The sequence below is a fragment of the Syngnathus typhle genome, linkage group LG11 (assembly GCF_033458585.1).
Source record: "Syngnathus typhle isolate RoL2023-S1 ecotype Sweden linkage group LG11, RoL_Styp_1.0, whole genome shotgun sequence".
In the NCBI taxonomy this organism is placed as follows: domain Eukaryota; kingdom Metazoa; phylum Chordata; class Actinopteri; order Syngnathiformes; family Syngnathidae; genus Syngnathus; species Syngnathus typhle.
The window spans coordinates 11251908-11275370 of NC_083748.1; the positions used below are offsets into that span (position 1 = coordinate 11251908).

At 47.4% G+C, this 23463-nt stretch overlaps 1 protein-coding gene across 1 annotated transcript; it reads right to left on the reverse strand.

The window, feature by feature from the left end:
• Nucleotides 1-2249: 2249 nt before the first annotated feature.
• Nucleotides 2250-12488, reverse strand: rybpb (RING1 and YY1 binding protein b). Its single transcript, XM_061291733.1, has 5 exons — nucleotides 12294-12488; nucleotides 11597-11719; nucleotides 4303-4614; nucleotides 4121-4219; nucleotides 2250-3950 (listed from the first exon to the last, which is right to left on the reverse strand). Exons 1-5 carry the CDS (start codon nucleotides 12317-12319, stop codon nucleotides 3698-3700), a joined length of 813 nt encoding a protein of 270 aa, XP_061147717.1. The 5' UTR covers nucleotides 12320-12488; the 3' UTR covers nucleotides 2250-3697.
• Between the last annotated feature and the right edge of the window lie 10975 nt (nucleotides 12489-23463).

The following is a 23463-nucleotide window of genomic DNA, read 5'->3' on the forward strand; positions in this document are numbered from 1 at the left end:
TGCATAGTGTCAGTGGCCTATTTTGAATCTAAATTGCAGTGAAAACTGGGTCAAGTCTTTACCTAGTTGAGGTTAGGTGAAAAATGTATCTAATCTAAATAAGGGTAAGTAAGATTGGCACATGGAAGAAAAAAAACATCAACGGTCAAAAAATAGCTCATAAATTAACACGGACTCACCACAACGCAAAGCAACATGTCGACTGAAAAGAACCAGGAGCCAACTAAATACAAGCAAGTTGACGAGACAATGAGGAACATCTGGACAAGACACGAGTGGCCGACGGAGCTGATTGGTAGATACAAGAGACCCCCGCGCTGACGAGAACAGTGTGGCACAAAAACGTAACGAGAGAAACAAGACGTGAAAATCAGGGACATGGGAAATATACTGTATAAAACTAAATCCAGTCAAAACTAATTGAAAAAACAGATTTTAAAACACAAAATGTCAATTAGTTCAGGAACTTCATCATGGTACCTTCAAAGTCTTGCTGTTTGGAACTTGTCTTTAACATCATGGGTTGTGACCTCAAACTTTAAGCAAATTTTCTTTTGGTGTGATATACTCACCGTATCCCTCAAAGGAGACATTCGGCGCTTCCTCGTCGGCGTTGTGGAAGCAGACATAAGTCAAAGAGCAGGAGGAAGGATTCCAGTCATTGCCTTCAGCATCCGGCTTGAAGCGACACCTTCCTCATATTACAGACAAGTGTGTTTCCAGCTTGAACGACGGCAGACTGCAATATGAACCCAGAAGCCTCGAAACTGCCGCTTTGGTTAAAAGCTCTGTTTGCTTTCAATCCCACATGATTGAAGGTAGTGATGGGAAAAATGAAGCTCCAAATTTGCTTCATGAACCAGTTGTATTTTCTGACATTGGTTTAATCAGCGTTAAAGGAGTAAAAAAAAAAATACTGTTTCGTGAAGCAGATTTGAAGTTTCAGTTTCCCATCACTGTTTGAAAGCTCCGAGGTATTGTTGATGGGAGATTTGAGATGACACACTGGATAAGCAGCCTACGGAGGGGAAGATGATTGACAGCTCTCGTCAACGTGTGAGCTTGTCACGAACACGTCGTGTGTGAGTACACTTTTGCCGACAAACACAACACAGGACGGACGGATCAATCAATAAAACGCCCACCTCAGTCACAAACAATCTTTCTTGATGCAAACAGAGGCTGAAAGTTCAATTTGTGTGGAAAGAACACAGAGCAGACCCCAAAAAATAGATAACTTCAACAATTTTATTTGTGAAAAACTACAAGCAAAATTCATAAATAGACATTTCTATTTGAAGCAAGAAGGAAAATGATCAGGTTAGCCATTAAGCGCAAAGTCGTGCACATGCCAGGAACATGTCAACATTAGAAGCTGGACCGAGAAGCTGCTGAAAATGCGACGTACATTTCCACACCAGAAACAGAATGTGAGCATTTCACAAGGAGAAACAATGACACATCAGCTAAAAGTTAAACAAAACAGGAAAAGGTAAAGAATTAAAAAAAAAGAATGGATTATTTCTTGTACTGTCCTACAAATGTTCCCACATTTCTTTTTCAACAGAGCAATCATTTTCAAAAGCATTGTACAAGACATCTTATAGGGAGGAATGAGTTTGTATAATACATCGAGTGGAGGAATTCACGTTTAAGATATACAGTCAGTAAACAAGCATTCTATATTTGGATCTCTGACAAACAAAGCTAAAAAAATGTAACCATCTTTACACAGTAAATTAAGGTTACTGGTCGCACACAAGAACAGAAATGCTTGCGCGGAAAGGAAACGAGGAACAAAAGCTTGGACGCCATTTCATTTCGTAGTGTTTGCAGATTTGAAAAGTATGTACAAGCAATGCATCACGTGACCATTTGTCAATAATTTAACAAATCGTTTTACTTGCGCTACTAGGTGGGTGCGGGCGGATAAGGCAAGTGAAGCGATGGCTTTTTAGGGCCATTTTGGAAAGGTTGCGTTACAAAACTGGGTTGGGTTCTTTTGTGTAAAAAAAAAAAAAAATCCACCATTTTCAGCCTCACTTTAGTCGCCTGGCTTCTTCCCACTTTGAACACTGATGGCGTTCTTTGTCCGCAATGAAGTACATGATTACATTTGAACCAATTGTTAAGAGCAAAAAAAAAGAATCAAAACACGAGTTACAAAAACTGATTATCCCCTCATGAGAACGCATATGTGAAGTTGTGCACTCAAATGCTGCTGGGATGGAGGTGGTGTGCTGATGAGCGGAGGGGAGGGAGGGGGGGGGGGTCACATCGACCAATGTTCACTCAGCCCGCCCGTCGCCACCTGCACGTGTCCAGTGTGACGTGGCGTGCACATTAAGAACACCATTAACATGGATTATATTAGTCTTTCTTTATTTAAACTGTTATTCATCTCAAACATTAGATAATTGCAGTAATTGCATTTCAAATTGTTATTCATCTATGTATCATGTCAATATGAAATTCCTTTGGTCCTTCAATAAATAAAACTAAGATATCATATACACATTTATTCTTTATACAATTTCATACAGTTGGAAAGGAAATTAGGTGGTTACGGTATCAGCTACTGAGCGGAAATGAATGAGAAGAACCATTGGATGAGCCTTGCTGTTCCAAAATAAGAGAGCACCATAGTGATTTGAGTTTCACCTCCAATGACTGTGGTCTTTAAATGACTATTTGGCAAAAATGAAAAGAGGACATTAAACTCATTTGCAGTGGCAACTGGCAGAATTCCATCAGGACAAACGCGCCATTTCCAAGTGTCTTCGACGGCCCCGTACGGTTTCACCGGTGGGACCGTGAGCACCCGTCCTTCGGAAAAGTCCAATTTGAGAGGCGCACAGCTTCACCTTGAGCCGGGAAACGCGACGTTAGCGGAACGGAACGGAGCAAATAGCGACAGCTTTTAGTGTTTTACACAACAGCCTACACTGTACAGTTAAGGACGCACAATACTGAAGAAGATTATGAGTTGACAGTTTGAGGATTTGGACTTGTGATGCACACAGCAGCCACGAGGAAAGTCCTAACAGTGTTCAGAGTGAGACGGGATTGTTGAGGAAACGGGAGTGACAATCGGATTCTTCATCACATACAGTGACTGGGCGATCTGCAAAACTTTTTCACAGTGTATCTAGCACCTTCGTGTGTGTGTGTGTGTGTGTGTTGATGTTTGTGTGTGTAGTCTGGCATCATTTCAAACGGCAACAAAAACACTGAGGGAACGATTGGGCCGGCAGAGCTACGCAGCCAAGCTTCAACATCATAAGGAAAATATCAAAGTATACAGGTGCAACAGGTAATAAATAAAGGTACAAATAATAATAACAAAATAAGGGTGGTTATTGTGCCTGGCGGAGAAATGTTTGTGACAAAAATAAAATTAAAAAAAAAAGATGGACTTGGCCTCACATCCACGTCCAAATATAAAACAATACATACAAGCGTCTTGGGCGTTAACTCTGTCCGCAGCTCCTTTTCCTCTTCGGCCGGAGGCCTTCATTTGCGCGTTGGGCGCGCTTGCATTGCCTTCATCCGGGCCGCCTCCAGGTTGGTCAGAGAACAGAGGCGGCATGGCCGTGGGGGAGCTCCAGTCTCTCCCCCTTTGGGATCCATAGTGTCCAGTACGTGGGGTGGAAAAGGGGGTTGAGTGGGCGGGGTCGACGGAGAACGGGCCGGGCCCTCAGAAGGACTCGTCGTGCCCCACGGAGAGATCGCCGCCTTTGGGCGTGGAGGCGCGCGACGAGCCTTTGTCCATGCTCTCGGAGCCCGAGCTCTGATGCTGCTGTTCGGAGCCCACGCTCGACGTGATGGTGGACGAGGATGTGGACGAGGAGCGGCTCTTCTCCTTAAAGTCTGTGATGATCACTGTCACGTTGCCCACGGTGATGGCCAGCTGCTGCGCCGTGCTCCGGTCGATGTTCTTCAGCTTGGGCCTGACGGAGACAACGAGGGAGAGAAAGTTCAACAGCTTCATCGGAAGCGTGACGTCGTTACCCAAAGAAAAAAAAACAATCGCAATATCAAGCTGAAAAATGAAACAAATGAGAATGAGATTGTTTGCGAGATCGCTCAGGCCTGCTTACGAGTTGAATTCCTCACCCACCTGGAAATGTGACTGTCCTTGTTGGTCTTGCTTGCAGATTTGCCGGACTGTATACTTTGTTTGTCGCTGGGTGGACTCTGATGGCTGTCCGATTTGGGTCTGGGGGAGGACAGATGAAAAGACATGTGAGACGATGCCACCCCGGGCGAAAGGTGTCCGTCCGGCCCCCCGTCGCCACCGACCTGCTCTTTTTAATGCCGGGCTTCTTGGCGACGGCCGGGACGACGTCTTTCTCTCTGTCGGCTTTGTCTTGGACGGGTTGCTCCTTGTCGCTCTTGTCCTTGTCAGGGGGAGGAGTTTCCCTCTCGGGCCTCACTATTTCAGGGCGCTCGCCTTCGGGGCGAGCCTCCCCGAGGACGCTCTCGCCTTCGCCGTCCGCCCGCTCCCTGTCTGCACGCTCGCTCCGCTCCCGTCGCTCTTTTTTAGCCGGGGGCGGCATGGGATACTGCTGGGCCACCTGCTGGGCCACCAGCTGGGAGTTGATCCTGGGTTTCCTGTGGAGTTGAGCCAAATATGGATTAGCCTCCCGACAGAGCCCGCGGCCGACCACGCTTGCGCAACAAGCAAGGGGGCTAGCCTTATTGAGCGACGGCTACTCGCAGGCGGCCTGCCTGTTCGGGAGCTAATCTCATTAGGCCACGACCGTCATAAAATGAATGCTTGGGATCGCAAGGTGGAACATTTGCAACACATCACTTAGCTTTTCTAATCTGATTAGAGCACGCGCAGCCCCATTTGTTTGTCACGGGCCGGCACTCTGCGGGGACGTGATGGAGCTGCCGCACAGCCGAGACTCCTGCGGCTAAATTCTACCTAGCATAAATGTCATCATTCCCAAAGCAAATAATAATATGAAACTGAACATAATTTGATTTGACTTTCAAGAGCAGTGTATTTTAGTCTACTTGGCCAACACTTTCAAACATGACAGTCAGATTATCCAATTGATCTCTCTCGAGGCCGCAACATGTAATCTCCTGCTGCCAGCTCTTTCAGGCAGTCCTTCTTCGCAGGGAGCGGGATTGTGTAGCTGACCACAAGTCAATCTTGTCATGATACTCGCACCACTCTCAAATCAATACGGCAGCTGTGGCGAACGGTGATGAGCCGCGGGCCGTTTCGCTGCGCATTTCCTTGGCGTGCTTGCGCGGAGCACGGGGCTCGTGTGTTAAGTGCCCACACGGGGCCGTTAATGGTTCATAAGAGATGCTAATATAGACCGAAAATGTTTCTCTCGTCTCCGATTGCAGTTGCAAAATAGAACGTCTAGCCAAAGAGACCCCCCCCCCCCCTCCATCTACTAGGCTGCGGAACAGTACTTTACGGAGACGAATGTTTTTCTAAAAGTGTGCAAATTCTGTCCAGAAGTGAAGCCAAACTAGCCGCTGGTCAACAAGTGATTATCTCAAGCATTTGCCTTTTCTACACAGATTCAAGTTCAAGTAAGAAAATGATGTTCTGCGCCAGTGTGTGCTGGCTTGTAGTTCGATTTTGGGCTCGGCGGTTTTGTGTTGCAGTTGCCACCACTGTGTGTTCAAACATTTACTTACTGCTCACACTTGAATGCGCAACATGGGGCAATTACATGGACTTTTATTATAGCTTTGCAATTTAAGTCCTTAACTGAGTCGGAAGTAGCTCCAGTCCAGGGGATGGCATCTATAAGAATCATAAATATTTTTGCTTCATTAATGCAACAACCACCAAACCTATTTTTGCTTTTTTTCCTTCGCAACAATGAATGAAATTGAGAGCAGAAACAGGTTGAGTGCAACTGTTCCAACTCCATTGAGCACAACAGGCGGCTTTCAGCTGCCAATCCGTTCCAGGCCAATCACGGCAAGTGAGTGCAAGTTCTCGCAGTGGGAAATCCTTGTCCGCTACTTTACCTCCCCTTTGCACCCCAATGGACTATTGACAGCCCCCCTCACGCTTACTCTTCGATTCTGCTGCTACTGTTGGGAGTATTTGTGTCGCTCTGCACAGGATGCCCCGAAATGACCGTCATTATCTTGAAAAGCTCCTCACTCAGTCCCCGGGGGGGGGGGAGGTTCAACAAACTCGGCCAAGAACGATTTATTCCGTTTCTGATCCTGAAACCAAACGCAGGCTTCGAAACTCTCTGAACGGGACGCCAGAGTTCGATTCAAATGAAGTAAAAGATGCTTGGCAAATGACCGTGAAAAGGAGACCGTCAACAGACGGTAAACAGAGATATGCCAAGGTTATCATTTCTTCTTAGCAACATTTCGGAAATGTTGATTTAGTTGGGAACATTTGCGACTCAGCCAAAACAATCAGACGCCACCGTAAAGACAACACTAACGTTATGGCAGTGGGTGACAAAATACAAACAAATCAGGATGCTTGGCATGTGTGTGGATGTTAAGCATCCGAGCCAGACACAATTACCGGCTATCCAGCGCGCGTCGGAATTACAAGTACGCAAAATGAGACACGGCAATTAACAAAAAGGTTGAGTGGAAGAGATTGAGACGCGACAGGAAAGCGTGAGTTAGCGCACCTCTTGATTTCAAGTGGCGAGGACGAGAAGCAATTATTTCCTGCCAGCATGAGTGAAGGCAAGGGGCAACACGAGACTAGTATTGTCAAAAGAACCTTTCGGTACCAACAAGCAAGAGCGCTGGAGTGGGCGGCGGCAGTCAAAACACAAAAACCCCGGACAATTTTGAAATCCCTCCCGGACATTTTTTTAGGTTTCAGAAGAGCATGTGCGGTAAAACAGGGATGTCTGGTCATCTCTAAACCGGAGCAGTAATAGATTCGAACTGAAATTCTGCTATCCTGACATCACTACGAAGAGACGGACAGACAGCGAGAACTTTGACAGTAACCATTACGGTCATTTTTTTTTTTTTTTTTTAGAACACATTCATCAAAAGACGGCAAAGAGGCGAGGCTTGTTTTTCATTTGGGCGCCAACTGGGTTGGTCTCTGAGCTTGGGTAGCTGCTGGCCACATGACTAGCATGTATTCCTCCACGCACACACACACACGCTCGCACACTTAGTCTGATCCCGCAGCACATCACTGGCATCTCGCATACGAGGAGGCTCCGGGGCTTTGTTTAACTACAAAAGATCCCCATCATGTGCTGACAAGCATGAACCAACAAATGATCATCACGCATTCATCTGTGTCAACACTTGTATTACACTTTGAGGATTATGTACAAGCGTGGGAGGCTCTCCCTTCCCCCACCACGGCGAAGGGAGGGTAATGGAGCAGAGCCGTGTAACGCATCTGGTTTTCTTTTTTCTTTTAAACGCATTAACCGGTCATCGGATATGCCGCTATTTTCTACGAATACTCCTCGGTGACTGAGTACTGTTTGGTCCTAATGTGTTCGAAAGGTCACAAATTACAGACACAACACAATACAAGATGGATAACAGCACGACAGTATGCCGCTCCATTCCCCGCAAGCACGCAAGCGATATTAAGCAGATGTGACATTGTTGCAAGTTTACTTGGATGCATCGCCGAAAACAAAAGCGCATCTCGCGTTCGCCCCGAGCCGACGATCAATGGCGGCAACTGCCTCGGCGTTGTCACATCGGATCAAGCATTTTGTGTGCGCGCTCAGCAGGTTAAATGAGGACGGCGCCTGAAGAGGAGCTTCGGTCTGGACCGCTTCGCTCTTGGTTCTCACTCACCCACGGGAGCGTTTTACATCCCCGCCTTCTGCGTCAGCATTTCAGGCGTACGTTTTGGGGAAGCCAACACGTTTTTTTTAGCGCGTTTCTAGACAAAGAATCAGAAGAGCCATTGGCTGCGTTCGGCTTGATTTCGGATCCGTGCTCACCCAAAATTGGTTGACAAGGTTGCAAAGTGCCCGGAAGTCCCGGCAGACGGCAGCGTGTCATTGCAAAGTCTGAAGCGCTTCAGGCGGTATTGCTGACATCACTCATTTGTCAAGCTCCTTTCTTTAGCGGCACTTCATCGTTCTCCCTCTTGTCTTCTTTCAGCCTGCCACCGGCCGCGCTTTGTCGCTGCACATTAGCCGCCGTGGCTACCTTTTGCGAAGCGTGATGCTTTGTCCGCCTCCCTTCTTGGAAGCCTTTCTCTTGCCGAGCCGATCTTTTGTTGCCTCGAGTGACATGCCGGTGGACATCTGCCGCATCTGCTTTTGCATCTGTGTCAAACATGCCCTCTTTTGTCAAATCAAAATGAAAGTACTTTCTTGTCATTTATCTTGATCAAGAAATAGAAAAAGGTTTTAATAAATCATAAAAAAAAAAAATGCATTGATTCATCAATAGTGTGTCATCAAATCAACACCTCACGCTCTCAATTGTAATTTAAGCAAGTCTCGCACACTTAGTTGAAAATGCCACATCAAGTCATCATGTCTTTCCATAATGGGATGTGTTGTTCCATGATGCATTCGAGTCTCGGAATCAATCAAAACCAACTGGGCAGGACACACCCATCGGAATCTGGCGCGAATTCGTTCAGCGGCAGCGCTCGCTGTGAGGACGCCTTGTCTGCCCGCATTGTTTGGACAGCGGCAGACAATTCGCCCCGTGGCACGTTCGTCAACTCCGAGCTCAAGTCGTGCAATCTTGCCGCGCGCAAACCAACTTCTCAAACAAAACATCCATTCAACTACAACAATCGACAGTGGACATTCCTAACCCTCTCGTCTGGAAATCTCAACACATTTAAGAGGGTCTCAAATTTGCACGACACAAAACAAAGATGCAAGAAAGTATAGCGACAGCGGTTATGAGATTTGCGACCCAGCATGAGCCTTCTTGTAACTTTGCCCCGGCTCATCTCGTTTGCAGTCGACAGGAAATATTGCATTTCAATGTCGGCGCTGCAACTCTTCATTGCGCCCCGCGAGCGTGGCGGCTCTTTATTGTACGGCCAGTCGATTCCGCCGCCAAGCTTGATGGCGGCGCTATGAAGAAAAAAAAGAGCGTCGGCTCCCTCTCAATGGATAATGATGCGCTTGACTCTGCTTTGGAGCCCCTTGAGACGCTTGGCTGAATGGGCATATCCTCCTTAAAGCTATGCCGACCCCCCCCCCCCCCCCCCTCCGGTCTTTTTGGCGACACGCATGCACACACTCTCAGTGACGTTGAAACAAATCTTCACCTCCAGTAAAAATCTCATCCTTCTGTGCACGCTTTATGTTTTCAGCCAGCGGTGACTCAACACATCCAAATGCCCTCATTTCCCCCTCGTGTCTTGTTCTGAATTCTTTGGAGACTCTCTCCCCGCTCTGCTTGCGTGATCGCGTTCCCCTGGACGCTACGCACCACGACTCAGCGCTCAACATTTGTCTGTTTTGTCAGACTGCCAAATTGGCAATTGTATTGAAGCACGCACGGAAGCTCTGCCAAATCTCACAAAGTCATTAAGGACGTTTAAAAACATGTAAAGATTGGGCCACGGTCCATGGCGCACACACAGGGCCTGCTCAGGTTTGAGTGCTGATGCCAATAAAGCTGAAGAAGGTTTCCTGTGAGCAACAATGAGGAACATTTGGGGTACCCCCATACAAACATCTCAAAGTGTCCGGCAGTGAACGGGCTTGTCCATGGCCGTGGGGGTCAGGTGCCAAAAGGCAGCGGGCGTCCTTGTTGAAGAGGCAAGGCTCCATTTAGCCTACTTGGAGATCGAGTTACATCACGGCGCGGGACTGGGTCAACAGGTTCGCTAGGCTGCGCCCTGACGGGGGAGGAAGTGTCCCTCCGTGCTCACGTCACAGCCGCGGTTTGTCCTTGTTAACACGCATTCTTTGGCTGGGGAATCACAAATTAAAACGGGGACCTATCGCTAGCCTGCCCGCAGCTCGTTTGGACGTGAACATTTAGACTCAGACTCCACCACGTCTGAGTTTAAATCAATCAAGTCATGCGGTTGTTATTTTAAAGGAACCCAAAGATTGGTTCAAGTGTCACGACTGTCAAAACAAGCAAGTGCTCTGCAGAAGTTGACACCGGCGTGCATCTTGCTGCTTTGAATGAGAGCACTTGCAGTCTTCAGTTCCCTGGTCAAAAAGCTGCCAATTCATTAGCTCAGAAGAGCACAAGTGGGAGCTAATCCGCAAAGGGTCAACCGCCGCCTTCGCCGTTGCCAATTTGCCGCAGCATTGTGAACCGATGCAAAGTGCAACTTGACTGCAAAGCTGATATTATGACTGATCTGATCACGTGATTGGAAAACACCAGAACGACACAACAGCCCAAAGGATAGCTGGCACGAGTCGACTCGGAGATGTTTGCAAACAGGTTCTCTTTCCCGCACCCGCCGATGACGAGCTCTGGATGAGCGGAGGAGTGTCGGCGTTTCAAACGGCGACGTGAGCCGCTCGATGCATCGCGGCATAAAACGCCTCCGCCAATCCTCCAACCCTAATTGAATTCAGCGGGGAGCACTGGTACTCATTAAATTCAAAGGCCACCCAACAACTGCACGAATCAAAGGTTCTGTCCTCAGATCAAACAGACGTACGCGACAAGCCCGACAGCGTTGTCACGGGCCAAACACAAACATGCCGACTCCTGCCAAGACGCTACGATGCAACGGCTACAACACGCTTATCTGTTTCCTGCTTCTGCGGAGTGCGCATCGTCAGGCGCGGTCCTCAAATGGACGCGTGGGGGAGGGGAGCAGGACAATTAAGCCATGTTTGCGCTCCTCGGTAAACCAGCAGAGGCACGTACGCTCTCCCAGTCCTGACGGGTGGTGGTCGAACGCTCGCTGTAAAATTCGAGCGGTTAGAATCGGAAGGACTCCGCAGCAAACCACAAATGACTCATCTGTCTTTCAGTCTCATGACGTGCAAACTAAGTTGTGGCGCGCACACTTATTTGTCATCAAAAACGCTCTCTGCCAGGAAAGCGTGGGTGCTATTATGAAGAACCTGAAGGGAACCCCATCGTGATACGTGACTGTGATTTCGTCTCAGTTTCTTCTTCTGAGAAATCTCCCCTCAAGTTTGATTCTCACTGAAGACACGTAAGCACGCTTATAGGAATCATTCAAATACTTTAACCAACTTAACTTGAATACCTCAAGTGAAGTTAGGGGGCACGCAATGGAGAATGACCAATGACAGCCGTCACGTCACCACCTACCGACAGACACGATCAAAACGATGTCCAATTCTTCAAATGTCCCGTAATTAAATGGCAAATACAGACTACGGACGAGCACACCTTTCTCCTTATTTTTCCGCCTCACTGCTGTTTCTCCATGTGAGCACCTTCAAGCAAGCATGCACGCAAAGCACCCCCACCTCTCCTCAGCAGCAGCACCAGCATGCCTTCCTTACCTTGGGCAAAACCCCTCAAACGAATGAGCTCAACGTTTGCAGAGGTGACCATCAAAAAGTCCCACTGTCCATCAAAGTTGCATTCCTATAAATAACGAAGCAACGCCAGTGCTTCCAGGGGAGAAATGGAGATGGAGAGAGAGGGAGGAGAGAGAGCGCCACAATACCTTGTTGATGTGCCCTTCCTCACATCGCAGATGCTGCATTTAAAAGCCTCGGCTGTGTTCCGATAGGTGCACACGCTACAGTCCCAGTAGCCGTCGTCAGCTTGTTTGGCTTGTCTTTTTGGCCTGACAAACAACAAGACACACATGATGCTGAGTTTGTGACACATTTACGATAAAAGAACCAAGAAAAGGCGATTTTGGATGAAGGCGACAACGAGCGACGTTCAAAGGCACGGCGCGAAGCAGCGGGGGGTCGTCCCCGAATTATTCTTTTTTTTTGCTTCGCGACCCGCCAAGTGGACCTCGTTGCTTATCTCCTAATTGCTGACTGCGACCAGCGTCCGATTGCGGGTCGCCAGTTAGCCTAGCGCTGGCTGATCTTTTTCGGCACCGAAGCGTTAACGTGTCGTGCCATACGAAACAATGTCCAATTCGACATTGGACCGCCCAGCACGCTGCCTAGAGACGGAAGAGCCTTTCGGAGACTGCCAGGCGTTTCCTGCGAAAAAATCCCTTTGTTAAGTGACTGCCTCGCAGGGCGCGAGAAGCCGCCATAGTGACTGCACTCGTCTAGCTTAGCTGTGGCAGAGCGAGTGAAAAAGGGGAGAAACGATCCCCGAGTGAAGGAAAGGCGTCCGAATAGCGAGCCCGCGGCGCCTCGAGCGAGAGCAAATTGGTCAACAGGCGGTCGCATTACCTGGTAGGGCTCTTTTTGTCACCCATGGTGAACAATAATCCGCGGCAAATAAGAAGGGGGGGAAGAAAAAAAAAAGGGGGGCCTCCTTGAATTGTCAGCGAGTGCGCTGGGATCCAGATCGAGCCGCTGCTGAAGCTGCTGGCAGACAGGCTCCACTCAGCGCTGGCTCCAGGCACGGCACAGAGACTGACTGCACTGCACCACGTGATCGCTCTCCGCCAATCACAGCGCCGGCAGCTTTAAAAGTCTGGATGGAGATTTCACAGTCCTTTTAATAACAGCCAGTTACTACTGGCATATTTGACAGGCTCACCTTAGCTCACCCCCCGAAATCATAGACGAGAAGCCGGCCTTATCGCACTGAAAGGCTTGATGTGTGTCAAAACAGCAATCGTGCCAATTTACCTGCTGATGTATTCAGTTCGAAAAGGAGTAGGAAGAAATATGAACTTTCCCGTCCTCCTTTTTTAAGCGGTATTCCATCATCGGTTCATTAAAATGTCATTCTGCTTTTCATATACACTCATTATAATACGCTAATAGTTTCTACAAGCAGTATCATTCGATATTAAGTAAAAGTTTTTTTTTTTTAAATCACATTACAATTTACTGCAATAAAAAAGTTGTACAAAAGCAGCCTTAAGTATGACATCATGGATGTTTGCACGTGACTCTTGAGTGGTTCAATGCCTCTGTTAGACTTTTCCAACTTTCTTTCATCCATCTTCTGCAAAATGACACTTTTCATCACTCCTGTGTCTCTGTCAGGCAGGGTCACGGAATGTGTCGCTTCACTCTGCCCAAGTCAAGACTCTCTGTGGGGGAGAGCTTGCGTGAATCTCGTCTGCTCATTACCTGCTCTCCACGAGTGCCGGTCTCCCCCGTTCTGATTCAAGTCAAATGTGTCTGTCTCCACATAAGTCGGCCCTCCACCCGATAATTACAGCTACTTATCTCGTTGCGCTAATTGGGATTCATCGAAATGGTCAACTGAAATTCAGCCAAATCAACCAGGGACCTTGTCTTACTGCTCCCGTAATTAATTCCTCCCAAAAAGTTTAACATTTATTTTGCAAGATTGAAGCCTATTTTGCTCATGATTGACAACATTGAGTTTGAGGGCCGTACTACAGATTTTCTTGTGCTGACCCTTAAGCACAGATCCTTCACTTTCTGGAGAGAAATTGAGAAAACAAACAGTGAGGGCCTTTTATTAATTTGAACAAGTGATGTGCACGTGGTGAAACAAATCTGTATCAAAACAAAAAGCCAAGCATTCCAGACGACAAATCTGGTCCCTGTGGTTTTAAAGGGTGTCTAAAAGAATGCCAAGATAAAATAAACAAATTAGTGATGGTAAGATTGTTGATTTCAATTGTGGTTGCGACAGCTGCTGAAATCCCTGTGAGCACTGTCACATGTAAAAATGTCATTTTTAAAGCTATCAAGGTCACGAGTCATGTCTCAACAGCTGCGATGTTATTCGCGTCTGTATGCTTAAAGCTTTCTAATGTTAGATTAGCTAGCTGGTTGGAGGAAGTGACTATCTTCCCAGTCACCAATGCACTCCTAATAGTCTTAATGTCATGATTACATTGTTCCAAGAAAATAATTTGGCCAAACTCATTTTGACCATAAGGCTGCTGTAGTTCTCACTTGTGGGAAGTCACAAAAATTCTCAGTGCGCTTTTCACAATCAAGGTCATTGATTCTGAAATTAGGGCATTACTTGAAAATGGTGACGACTCATTTCATGATTGCCAGCCGGGCTCGGCAAAGTCATACATTTACGAGGGAATAATCAGTCTGTGTCATTTGTCCGACATATATTCGAATAAAGCTGAACTGTTTACATTTAAACACAGTCATAACATTTCAAAGTTGGCTTCTCTGGGTTCTTGTGAAATACGAGCAAAAGCGTTTGACACCGCACGTCTGGTTTCACATTGCTCGGGGGTTTGGGGGGGGGGTGTTTCGAAACCCTGACGTGAAAGGCTCAGTCCTGTGAAAGCGGCCTATTTGTTGTATACGCGACCAGACAGACATTACCGCTGAAGTATGATGCAGTTACTTCATGACTCTTGGACAGATTTTATTTGCCCTGCATTCAAAGCTTTGGCAGTAAAACTCAAGTGGAGTCCTAAATGGGTAATGTGCCAATTAAACAAAAAAAATCTAATCTGAAAGTGCTCAAGGAGCCGTATCGGGCCTCATTAAATCATTTCTGTCACTTAATGTGGGCCAACATGAGAAAGCACGCAAAAAGTAAACACATGCAGCCACCATTTGCACATTTGCATCTTCCTCCTTTGTGCAAAACTGATGAGAGGTGTTGAAAAAGCAGCGGGTGAGCAGACGAGAAGCACGTATCTTCCGTCTCTGGCAGCAATCCGGACGCACGGCGCAACAAAGTGATTTATCACCTCACGCAGACTTTGCTCATAACGTGCTACTATTGATGGACCGCTCGCTGGAACGGAGAACTCTTGCACATTTTAAATAACACTCTCAATTATTTAAAGCCCGCTCAAGTGATCACTTTTCCATGTAAATGTTTGTTTTAGAAATATTCTCCTGTGGTGGAGTTTTCATAAGCCTACTAATTATACCCCCCCCCGGACCCCCCATCACAGTTGAACCGCCTTTGTCATTAGGAGAACACCCAAGCGGCTGTTAGTTCTAAATTAGACCTACTTGACCTTTCACCGATTCTGCGTCTATTAGTGTTTTTCTGTCGTCGAAGCATTTAGCCTCCATCTCCATGTGCCGTCTCCAAAGCGCTCCCGCACTTGAGTGGCGACGTATGATCATCCCACGAGCTGCTGTCGGGACTTGGGAGACTTGTTTTAGTTAAGCTTTCGTGAAATTTCAATTGAGCGAAAGAAACTCGGTAAAGTGTGCGTGAAGGATCCCTGCCACACAATCTAAGAAATTCAATGAGGTGACTTATGATCATAGATGATGCGGGATCAGATTTAATCTTTTAAATCCCTCTTGGGGGGGGATTTAGCTAAACGCCATCTCTCTCTCTCTCACACACACACACACACACACACACACACAGATCCTCCTACCCTTCTCTCATCCATAGTCATGCTTTTTTTTTTCTTCCCTGACGCATACACAGCCATCAGCTATCTTCATTTCCATGTCCATAGCCGTGTGCTCAATGGCTGCAGTCTACTACGCTGCTGCACGTGTGAGGGTCCAGCAGAGGAAAAGATGGGGGAGGGCAGTTGAGACCCCCCCCCCCCCCTCTCTCTAGTAGTGGAATGTCTTCATACATGTTCTTGTTTGGAAAGGCTGCCTGCCGCTTCCAACATTTGGCAGGAAACGCCATCCTGCTTCCACGGGGCAGATAAGAACGAAGAAGCGGCGTTGCAGTGGGAAAGAGGGAAAAGGGCGGGTGCGGTGGCCAACCTTCAGGAAGGTAGATTATCCCACGAAATGCTGGCAGAGCTTCAGCCTTTGTGCATGCTGCCGAGCGTGCGTGCGTGTGTGCACGTTCCAGCGGGTGTGTGACAAAAAGCAGCTCATTCAGCAGCGGAGAGTTTCAATGAATCCGGGCCGGTTGCCACAAAGGCCCGCGGAACAAAAGGCCCGCAAGCTGAGAATGTGCATCGGAGACGCAAGACACCAATCTCACAACGAATGAAACAATCACGCCTGTTGATTATCGCTGAGACGGATCGACACCTCGGGATGGAGAGCGCAAGATAAAACCTGACTTGGCTTTTTATTTGAGTTCTACGAGCAGATCCAGCTCCTGGTTGGAGACAAAAGTCATTTGAACATCTTAGAGTATTGGCAGGTGGTAGGTCATGGATCCACCAGTTAATACATTTTATTTGAATGCATTCAGAGGTTTACTCAAGTAGACTCAAACAGCTCCAGCTGTCATAAAAATACTGTATCGAAAAATAAACCTTGGGTGTTGACTGAGTTGATCTGCTCAGTGAATCTCACCTAGTCTTTCTGGCTCTGACAGCTTGTCCGGGATTTTGGAGACACACTCCGTGGGAACTTTTGGCAGTCTCGGAGTTTCTGAGGTTTAGACCACAATATTTTTTTGGGCGCTCTCAGACAGATGTTTGAATGCAAGTAGTCGGGGTGATGAGTGGTGCTACAATTTCTTTTAGGGTGGCCGAGGGCTTATTTCGGCCAGATGGGTGCAGGAATGTCTGAAAAAAAAACATTATGCCATGAAGGCACCACAGAGATAAAGTGTTTAAGACTTCTACCGAGTGTAATTCCGGATTGGTCTTCCACGTAAAAGCAACACTTGACCCTTTTCCATAAAGTCAACTGGGATTCAGCACATTGAGCCATCACACAAGACATCCGTCACAATCCTGCGGGGTTACTTGAATGACCTTCACACAGTCCTCTCAATCAATTTAGAAACCCTTGGGCTCCATTATGAGGAGAATTACCTAGCAAGGGGCGACCACCGGGTTTGATTTTTTTTCAAGTCCATCCCGTCTATGCTGTGGAGGAAGAGAGTAATACGGGAGTACAGAAAAAAGGTGGGAGTCCGAAGGTGATGAAAGCCCAGCAGAAAATTAAGATAGAGTGCAACGTTACCGTGAGAGGGGAAGGGAAGACGGTTGGAAGTAGCGGGAGAAGCCAGCATAGAAGGTGAGGATAGAAGTGGACAAATTGCTTTTCAAGGACTCTCTAACCCCTCGCTGAGGAAAAACCCCAGCACAGAAATCAACAGTGCACCCGCCATGGCGGAGACAATATAAGGGTCATTTCCAGAGGAAAAAAAAAAGAGAGACATCCATCATGGCTGCGGTGGTGGCGCATCAGCGAGTTTAAGCGTCTGTGAATATGAACGCCTGAAGCGCCGCTACTTGCTTTACGGGTAGGTAACTCTCGCCAGCATCCGCATGCACAGATGAGCTCACAAATGGAAACGTTTGCATAGCCAACATTGCGTTCCCGGCAACAAGCAAATATAGACTAACTCCTTAAAGTCCAAAGCTAACACTGATGTGAAAAGATTTGAAACAACTTTTTTTGCAACAATGACCGAAACAAAGGCTTTATGTTTGGGTCGAGTGTATTTTTGCAGACGCGCACCTCAGCCGAAACAAACCCGAGGGAGACGGAGAGCCCTCTTGATCCGACCCTCGTGTTTCCTGTCACCCTGTGGCATTGTCTTCAACCATTTGACTACAGTTGTCAATCAACCTCGGTCAGTTCTCCGGGATTTGGAGCCAGTACCTGCCACTCGCTCATTCGCTCACTCACTCAGTCTGAAATGCTCCGATCAATCCCCCGCAAGCAGCGAACAATTTGAATTTGTATTTAAGGGGTTGCGGCCATCACTTTGGTTCCCACCACATCACTGCGCAAATTGAAAATACGATTTCAAGAGAGCCCTATCAGTCATGGGTCCTTACAGCAGAATCACCATCATTTTTCGCTCCCTTCAGGCCGCAGTTACTATAAAGTCTAAATCAGCACCTAACAAGACATCCAATGAATAATCAAGCTAATGCCTTTGTTGGTTTGCATAATTCAATACAGTGCGCCGGCTAGTCGTTGTCAAAACGTCAAACTCAATTGAAGACAGTCAATTAATTCTGGTCCTAATTGCAATTAAACGGAACAAAAACGACATCGAGATGGCGAGAAGCTCAACGTTAATTAACTTCTTCAAGTCCCTGCGGCCGCTCGGTAATTGCTCCCCTTGTTTCATCTAAAATAGTCAAATCAACCGATGAATAGCGTTCACGTGGAAAAACGCCGATTAGCTAACGATTCATAACCAGTACGAGGAGGCTAACAAATGAAATCACGTATTCCTGCACCCGGCAATTACTTGAACAGAAGCTTATTTACGCATTTGTCCACGTATTAACGGACGGTGGTTCGTATCAAGCGATCCATTTCAATGTCGCCGAGTTCAAAGGCAGTAAATCATATTTGTGAATCTCCCTAATGGATGGTCATTATTGTACGAGAGGCTGTCATGTGAGGCGCCACACACCATTAAGAGGCAAACAGCTGTGTCTGATCAGAGTCTTACACAGCCCGCCGCTTTGTCATGTCAGCGAAGGTTACGGCTTGTCCTTGTGCATCGGGGCGAGTATTTGCGCAGAGGAAACGGGGCCCAGGGCAGGTTATGTGTGTTGCACTCATCCATGAAACTGTAACATCATCAAAAGCAACGCTGTGCCTGACAATTTCAAGCCTTCTGAGCAAGAATTCGAAGGGTTGGCTCGTGAGATTGGGAGGTCATGCGGGGACAGCGCGACCGAATCGTGGTCGAGTAAACACGAGCGCAGGCTCAATCACGTGAGCGTCCGGGATCATTTCAGGGCAAACAGCCTCACTGACAGCAGGTGTGTTGGTTGTTGCTGATGTTGAAAATCCTCATCTGACCTCATCTGTACTCATTACGCCAGTTGGTTACCAGATAAAGTGACTATTTTAGTGAATGCCGTCTTGTAAGCAAAGAAAAGATCCTTAAGCGTCTGATGGTTACGCTCCGTGGAGCAAGCTCTTGTCTTGCGATGATAAAACATGCAGTGTCTTGATGTTACCCCAAGGCTTCGGGAAATCCGAGCGTGCTTGATTTCCCTCTACACACACTTTCCTAATACAAGAGTGCTTTATTCACACAGGTGTGTGCAGGAGTGAAATGTCCTGTAGGATGAAACAGCCGCATTGCTTCTTTGGGGAATCGCATTGAAATAGCCTCGGACCAAAGGTCGCGTTAAGGAAGACGGATTCACTCATCATTTAACATGCCAACAACCTTCATGCTACTTATTTGAAGTTAAATTTGCTAACCTGCGCATTAAAAAAACAAAACAAAACACAATGCAGCTCTGCTTACCTATTCACTCTGATGTCATGCTTCACGTCATCCGAGTCCAGACTGCAAACGGATGGCACTTGTTTAAAGTCACAATTTAACTTTGTTGAGGTGTGATGACAGTTCATATGTACCGTATTTTCCGCACTATAAGGCGCACCGGATTATAAGGCCCACTGGAAAATTAGAGGTTTTTAAGTGCGCCTTATAGTGCGGAAAATACGGTAAATGATCCCGGTTGGTATGGATACATGTTCAGAATTGGCCAAGATTGATACGAGTTGCTTGTTTAATTTCCTACTTGGTTGCGTAGCCGCTCGATCGACTTAACTATCTGTATCCAAAGATTTTTCCCAGCAAGTCCCATTTCATGTTTTCATTCATCAATTGGAGCCATCCTAGACGACTCCTCCCTCCCACTCTCTACCGCGTCCACTTGTGTGTCGCTGTTCATGTGTTGTGTACTTCACGCTTACACCTTTTCACAACGACACCCGCTGAGTTAACAGAGGTATTCTGACAAGCCAGAGACAGAGCGACCTCCTCGCAATAAAAATGCTTGACCTTAGCTTGACGGTGTTCCATAATCATCTCCTGACATTTGGACGAAGAATAGGTCAGTTCGAGCAGCCAAGGGGTCGCGGTGCTCGGCCTCCCTGCGGTCCAATCAACGAGTTGCTTTCTATCTTGCGTCGCAATGCACAGTCACTTAGTCCGCAGCCCGTCTGCAGAGAATTCTATTACACACGGCCGTTATATAAGAGCCGACAGCTTGACATAACGGGCCATACGCAGTATCAACCAAAGCGGGATATTCCATCACTCTGGTGTCAGGAAAAAGCAGCAAGTTGCCACTCAAGAACTACGTTCAAAGAGTAAATCCGTGGGGCTCCAGTCAGTCTTCTTTTTCCCGATCATTACATGCTTTGTTGGCTTTGTGTAGCAATTTGACAATGAAGTACTTTAGTGTGAGAAGCCTTGAGGTTGAAGGCTTGACAGCAGTTTTCACCTCCTCCTCATGTACTTTGTTGCTGTCTCTCCTACTACGGCTAACCACAATGCCGCTTTCACGCCTGGAGGCGCAACGCAGCGGCACGCAGATGTAATCGACACCTTTCAATCCATCCGACAGCGATTGAATCTCAGCAGGAAGCCAGCTGGAGACACGCTGACACGGCTGGCAAAACCACACGTGTACGTATCTGCTTTCAACTAACGCGTCTCGTGAGGGACAGAGAGGAAAATGCTTGGGGGTCAATTCTTGAGATGTGAGATCTGGAAAGGATTAAAGCCGGCTGGAGATAAGAGAGAAAGCCGGAGCATAAAATCAGGACCGTCGGACAGTTCGGGTCAGCCCGTGTCACAACAGGAGAGTGGAGCAAGCCCAAAATTTGCTCTGCATTTCGCCTGGTTAGCAGAATATTGCCTTTGTGGACAACACCAAGTTCTGAACTCGGCGACGTTTGCGGATCAACAGTGACACAAGCATGGAGCAGACACGGCAGGATGAAGGTGTGCTTTTCTCCAAAAGCTACTGGCAGAGTGGAAAATCTATTTGTTTGCTTAGAGCATGTCAACAGATGCATCGGGACTGAGTGTTTCAGGCTTTACTTGAACATTGAGGCTTTTATCTGTGTCAAGCTCTTGTGTTCAAAGTGTCGGGGGAGCTTGTCTAGTGAGGGCTGGGGGAGTACAAGAACTAGAAACCTTTGTTCCACGTCTGGCAGCAACACACCGACATCCGTGAGGCATCATTAGTCGGAGAATGAGCCTGGACTGAGCCGCTGGGGCAGCTCCCCCCCCCCCCACACACAGAGGCTAAAAAGCGCCGTGGTGAAGACCTGAGTAAACACAGCCATCGCCTTGGAGGTCTGGTCAACAAGGTGCACCTTCTTTCCTCTCACAGATCTGCTCACCTCACTAAAAAAAAAAAACATGCACTAACTAAGCTTGAGCAAATATATCCGTGCAATATATCCTCATGGGAATTTAGCCAAACACATAAAAAAAAAAAAATCTTTGGTAATTATATCCAGCCTGAATCGCTGCACCTGCATGAGATGAGATCAGAATCAACACGCCAAAGTAAATATAAAAAATCCATTTTCTTTATGAAGGCATCAAAAAAAGGATGCTATATCAAATAAGCATAATGTTGGAGTCAGCCTCATTCCAAATTCGCCCTTGTTTTCCTGTATCAAATGATGACACGCTCTATCTCAGCATCATCCCCTCGAGCGCCCGCTCACATTATGCTAATCGGATTTTAAACGCAATACACGGATTGTGATGTCAGCAGGTCAAGGGGTGCCAGCCTCCCACAAGATAACGCTCCCCCACTTGAACCGCAAGCCGAAGCAAACACACGCAGTGCTCGGGCGGAAGCAATTTGCAGCATGGAGCTGCCTGATAACACGTGTCCACTGACAGCTTGGCACTGATTGGCTCACACAAATTAGAGTCAATCAGCCAGGCAGAGCCACTCAAGTGTCATCGAGAGGTCGTGTTGGGATTGGTTTTCCTCAGTGGAGGGGCGGAGCTACCTGGTGGCCAAACCCCATACTGATGGGAAAATTTCCGTGAGAAAAAGCCTGCATAAAAAAAAAAAACACTATTTGCACAGCCATCCCGGCAGACAGGCTCTGAAGAGCACCTGATTCATTTCTTCAGGAGGGTTATTAATCTTTTCAAGCACCAGATTCACTTTGCCTCTCAGGAGCCAGAGAGGAGATTGAGTTTTCTATTACAATCAACTTGAGGCGACGTGGCGGAGGCAGAGTGGGAAGGGGCAGAGAGGGGGGGGGGGGGGGGGTGACCACACTGTCCTTGCTTCCCTCATCCAAGAAGGGAGCAGTTGTAGAGAATGCTAAACAAAAGGGCCTATTTACACAACAGGTCAAGGCCGCAAAATGCAAGTCACACAGTTGGGTTGTTCATTTATTCTTACCCGAGTCGTCCTTGCGCGGTTTGGAATAGTAACTCTTGATCTGGCTTGCATGTTCGTCACGGGACATGCAACAACTGAGCTTTTTTGTGTTATTTCCCCTGTTAAAAGAAAAATACAACCAATGTCAAACATTCAAAAGACAACCTTGTGGTTTATATATCCTCTGCGGGTGGTAAATAACAGCAATACAAAGTCGTTCGATTTAGAATTCCAGTCTCAAAGTCTTCAATGAAGCCACAAAAGTTGCTTGAAAACTGTTTCGAGTTGATATTTTAAAAAAGTTACTTGAGCGGTCGAAGGTGGTAGACTGGTCTGCCTCACAGTTCAGAGGGTCGAGGTTCGAATCCACTTCCGGCCCCCCCCTGTGTGGAGTTTGCATGATGTCCCCGTGCCTCCGTGGGTTTTCTCCGGGTACTCCGGTTTCCTCCGGGTGCAGAAGGTCGTTCGTCTGTGTGCCCTGTGATTGGCTGGGTGCCCGATGACTGCTGAGATAGGCTCCAGCACGCCCGCGACCTCCGTGGGGTCAGAAAACGGATGAACGTTTGGACGGATAGAGTGGTCGAAAAATTTGCTTAATATAGTCCGTCCATTTCTTCATTGCGCTGACAGGTAAGTTGAGTCTTCAGTTAACATTGCTTGCATGTTTTTGATTGGAAGCTAGGAGCACCAGAAAAAAAAGAAAGTAAAAAAAAAAAAGCTCCATTTGGCTATTAAATGCCCAGGAAGCCGAATGAAATGTGAAACTTGGCTGCAGATTGCATTGTGGGGTCGCTTGAAAAACGAAAAATGGCAACCTTGCCCGCTGTCATTTAATCAATGTGAAGCCCTCGTGGGGAGAGGGCAAACCCCCCTCCACCCCTGAATGAAGGGGGGCTTTAAATAGCCCGACTTTCACTTCATAACTCATCTGAGTCACAGCAGGTGTCGCGAGGGGAACGTTGCAACTTGGGAGGTCCCCCAAAAACAACACCATCCATCTGGGTCATTCAACGCTTCACAGAAAATCATTCTAAGGAACAAATCATCACCGGAGGGTTGCCCTCATTCACCGGGGATCAAAGTCGATATTTTTCTATCCAAAGCGGCTCACGTTTGGATTACAATCTGAGCTCGCCACCCTGTCGTATTTTCAGCCGGTGCAGGATTGCACGAACGAATGCATCAGGCTTGCGGTCGCTGCAGCGCTGGTGTCAGTTTGTCTCGGCGGCTCTATATCTCGCAGCTAGCTCGGGCCCTGGGGTGCTCTTATCTCTCAAACAAACAGCTCCCATTCAGCAGCCCCCATCTATCTCGCTGACATGTGCTTCCATGTTTGTTTTCTCTCGCCCGCTACGAGGCCGATGATATTGAGCGGTGTCGACAGAGCTCCCGCATTCATGCCGGATGAATCAATC

What these genes read in the sequence shown, in the direction of transcription:
- rybpb (XM_061291733.1), bottom strand. Translation starts at nt 12,319, where the DNA reads ATGGGTGACAAAAAGAGCCCTACCAG. An exon ending in GACAAAAAGAGCCCTACCAG is followed by an intron (nt 11,720 to 12,293) that starts GTAATGCGACCG and finishes GTTGTTTGTCAG; the next exon opens with GCCAAAAAGACAAGCCAAAC. An exon ending in CCCGGCATTAAAAAGAGCAG is followed by an intron (nt 4,220 to 4,302) that starts GTCGGTGGCGAC and finishes GTCCTCCCCCAG; the next exon opens with ACCCAAATCGGACAGCCATC.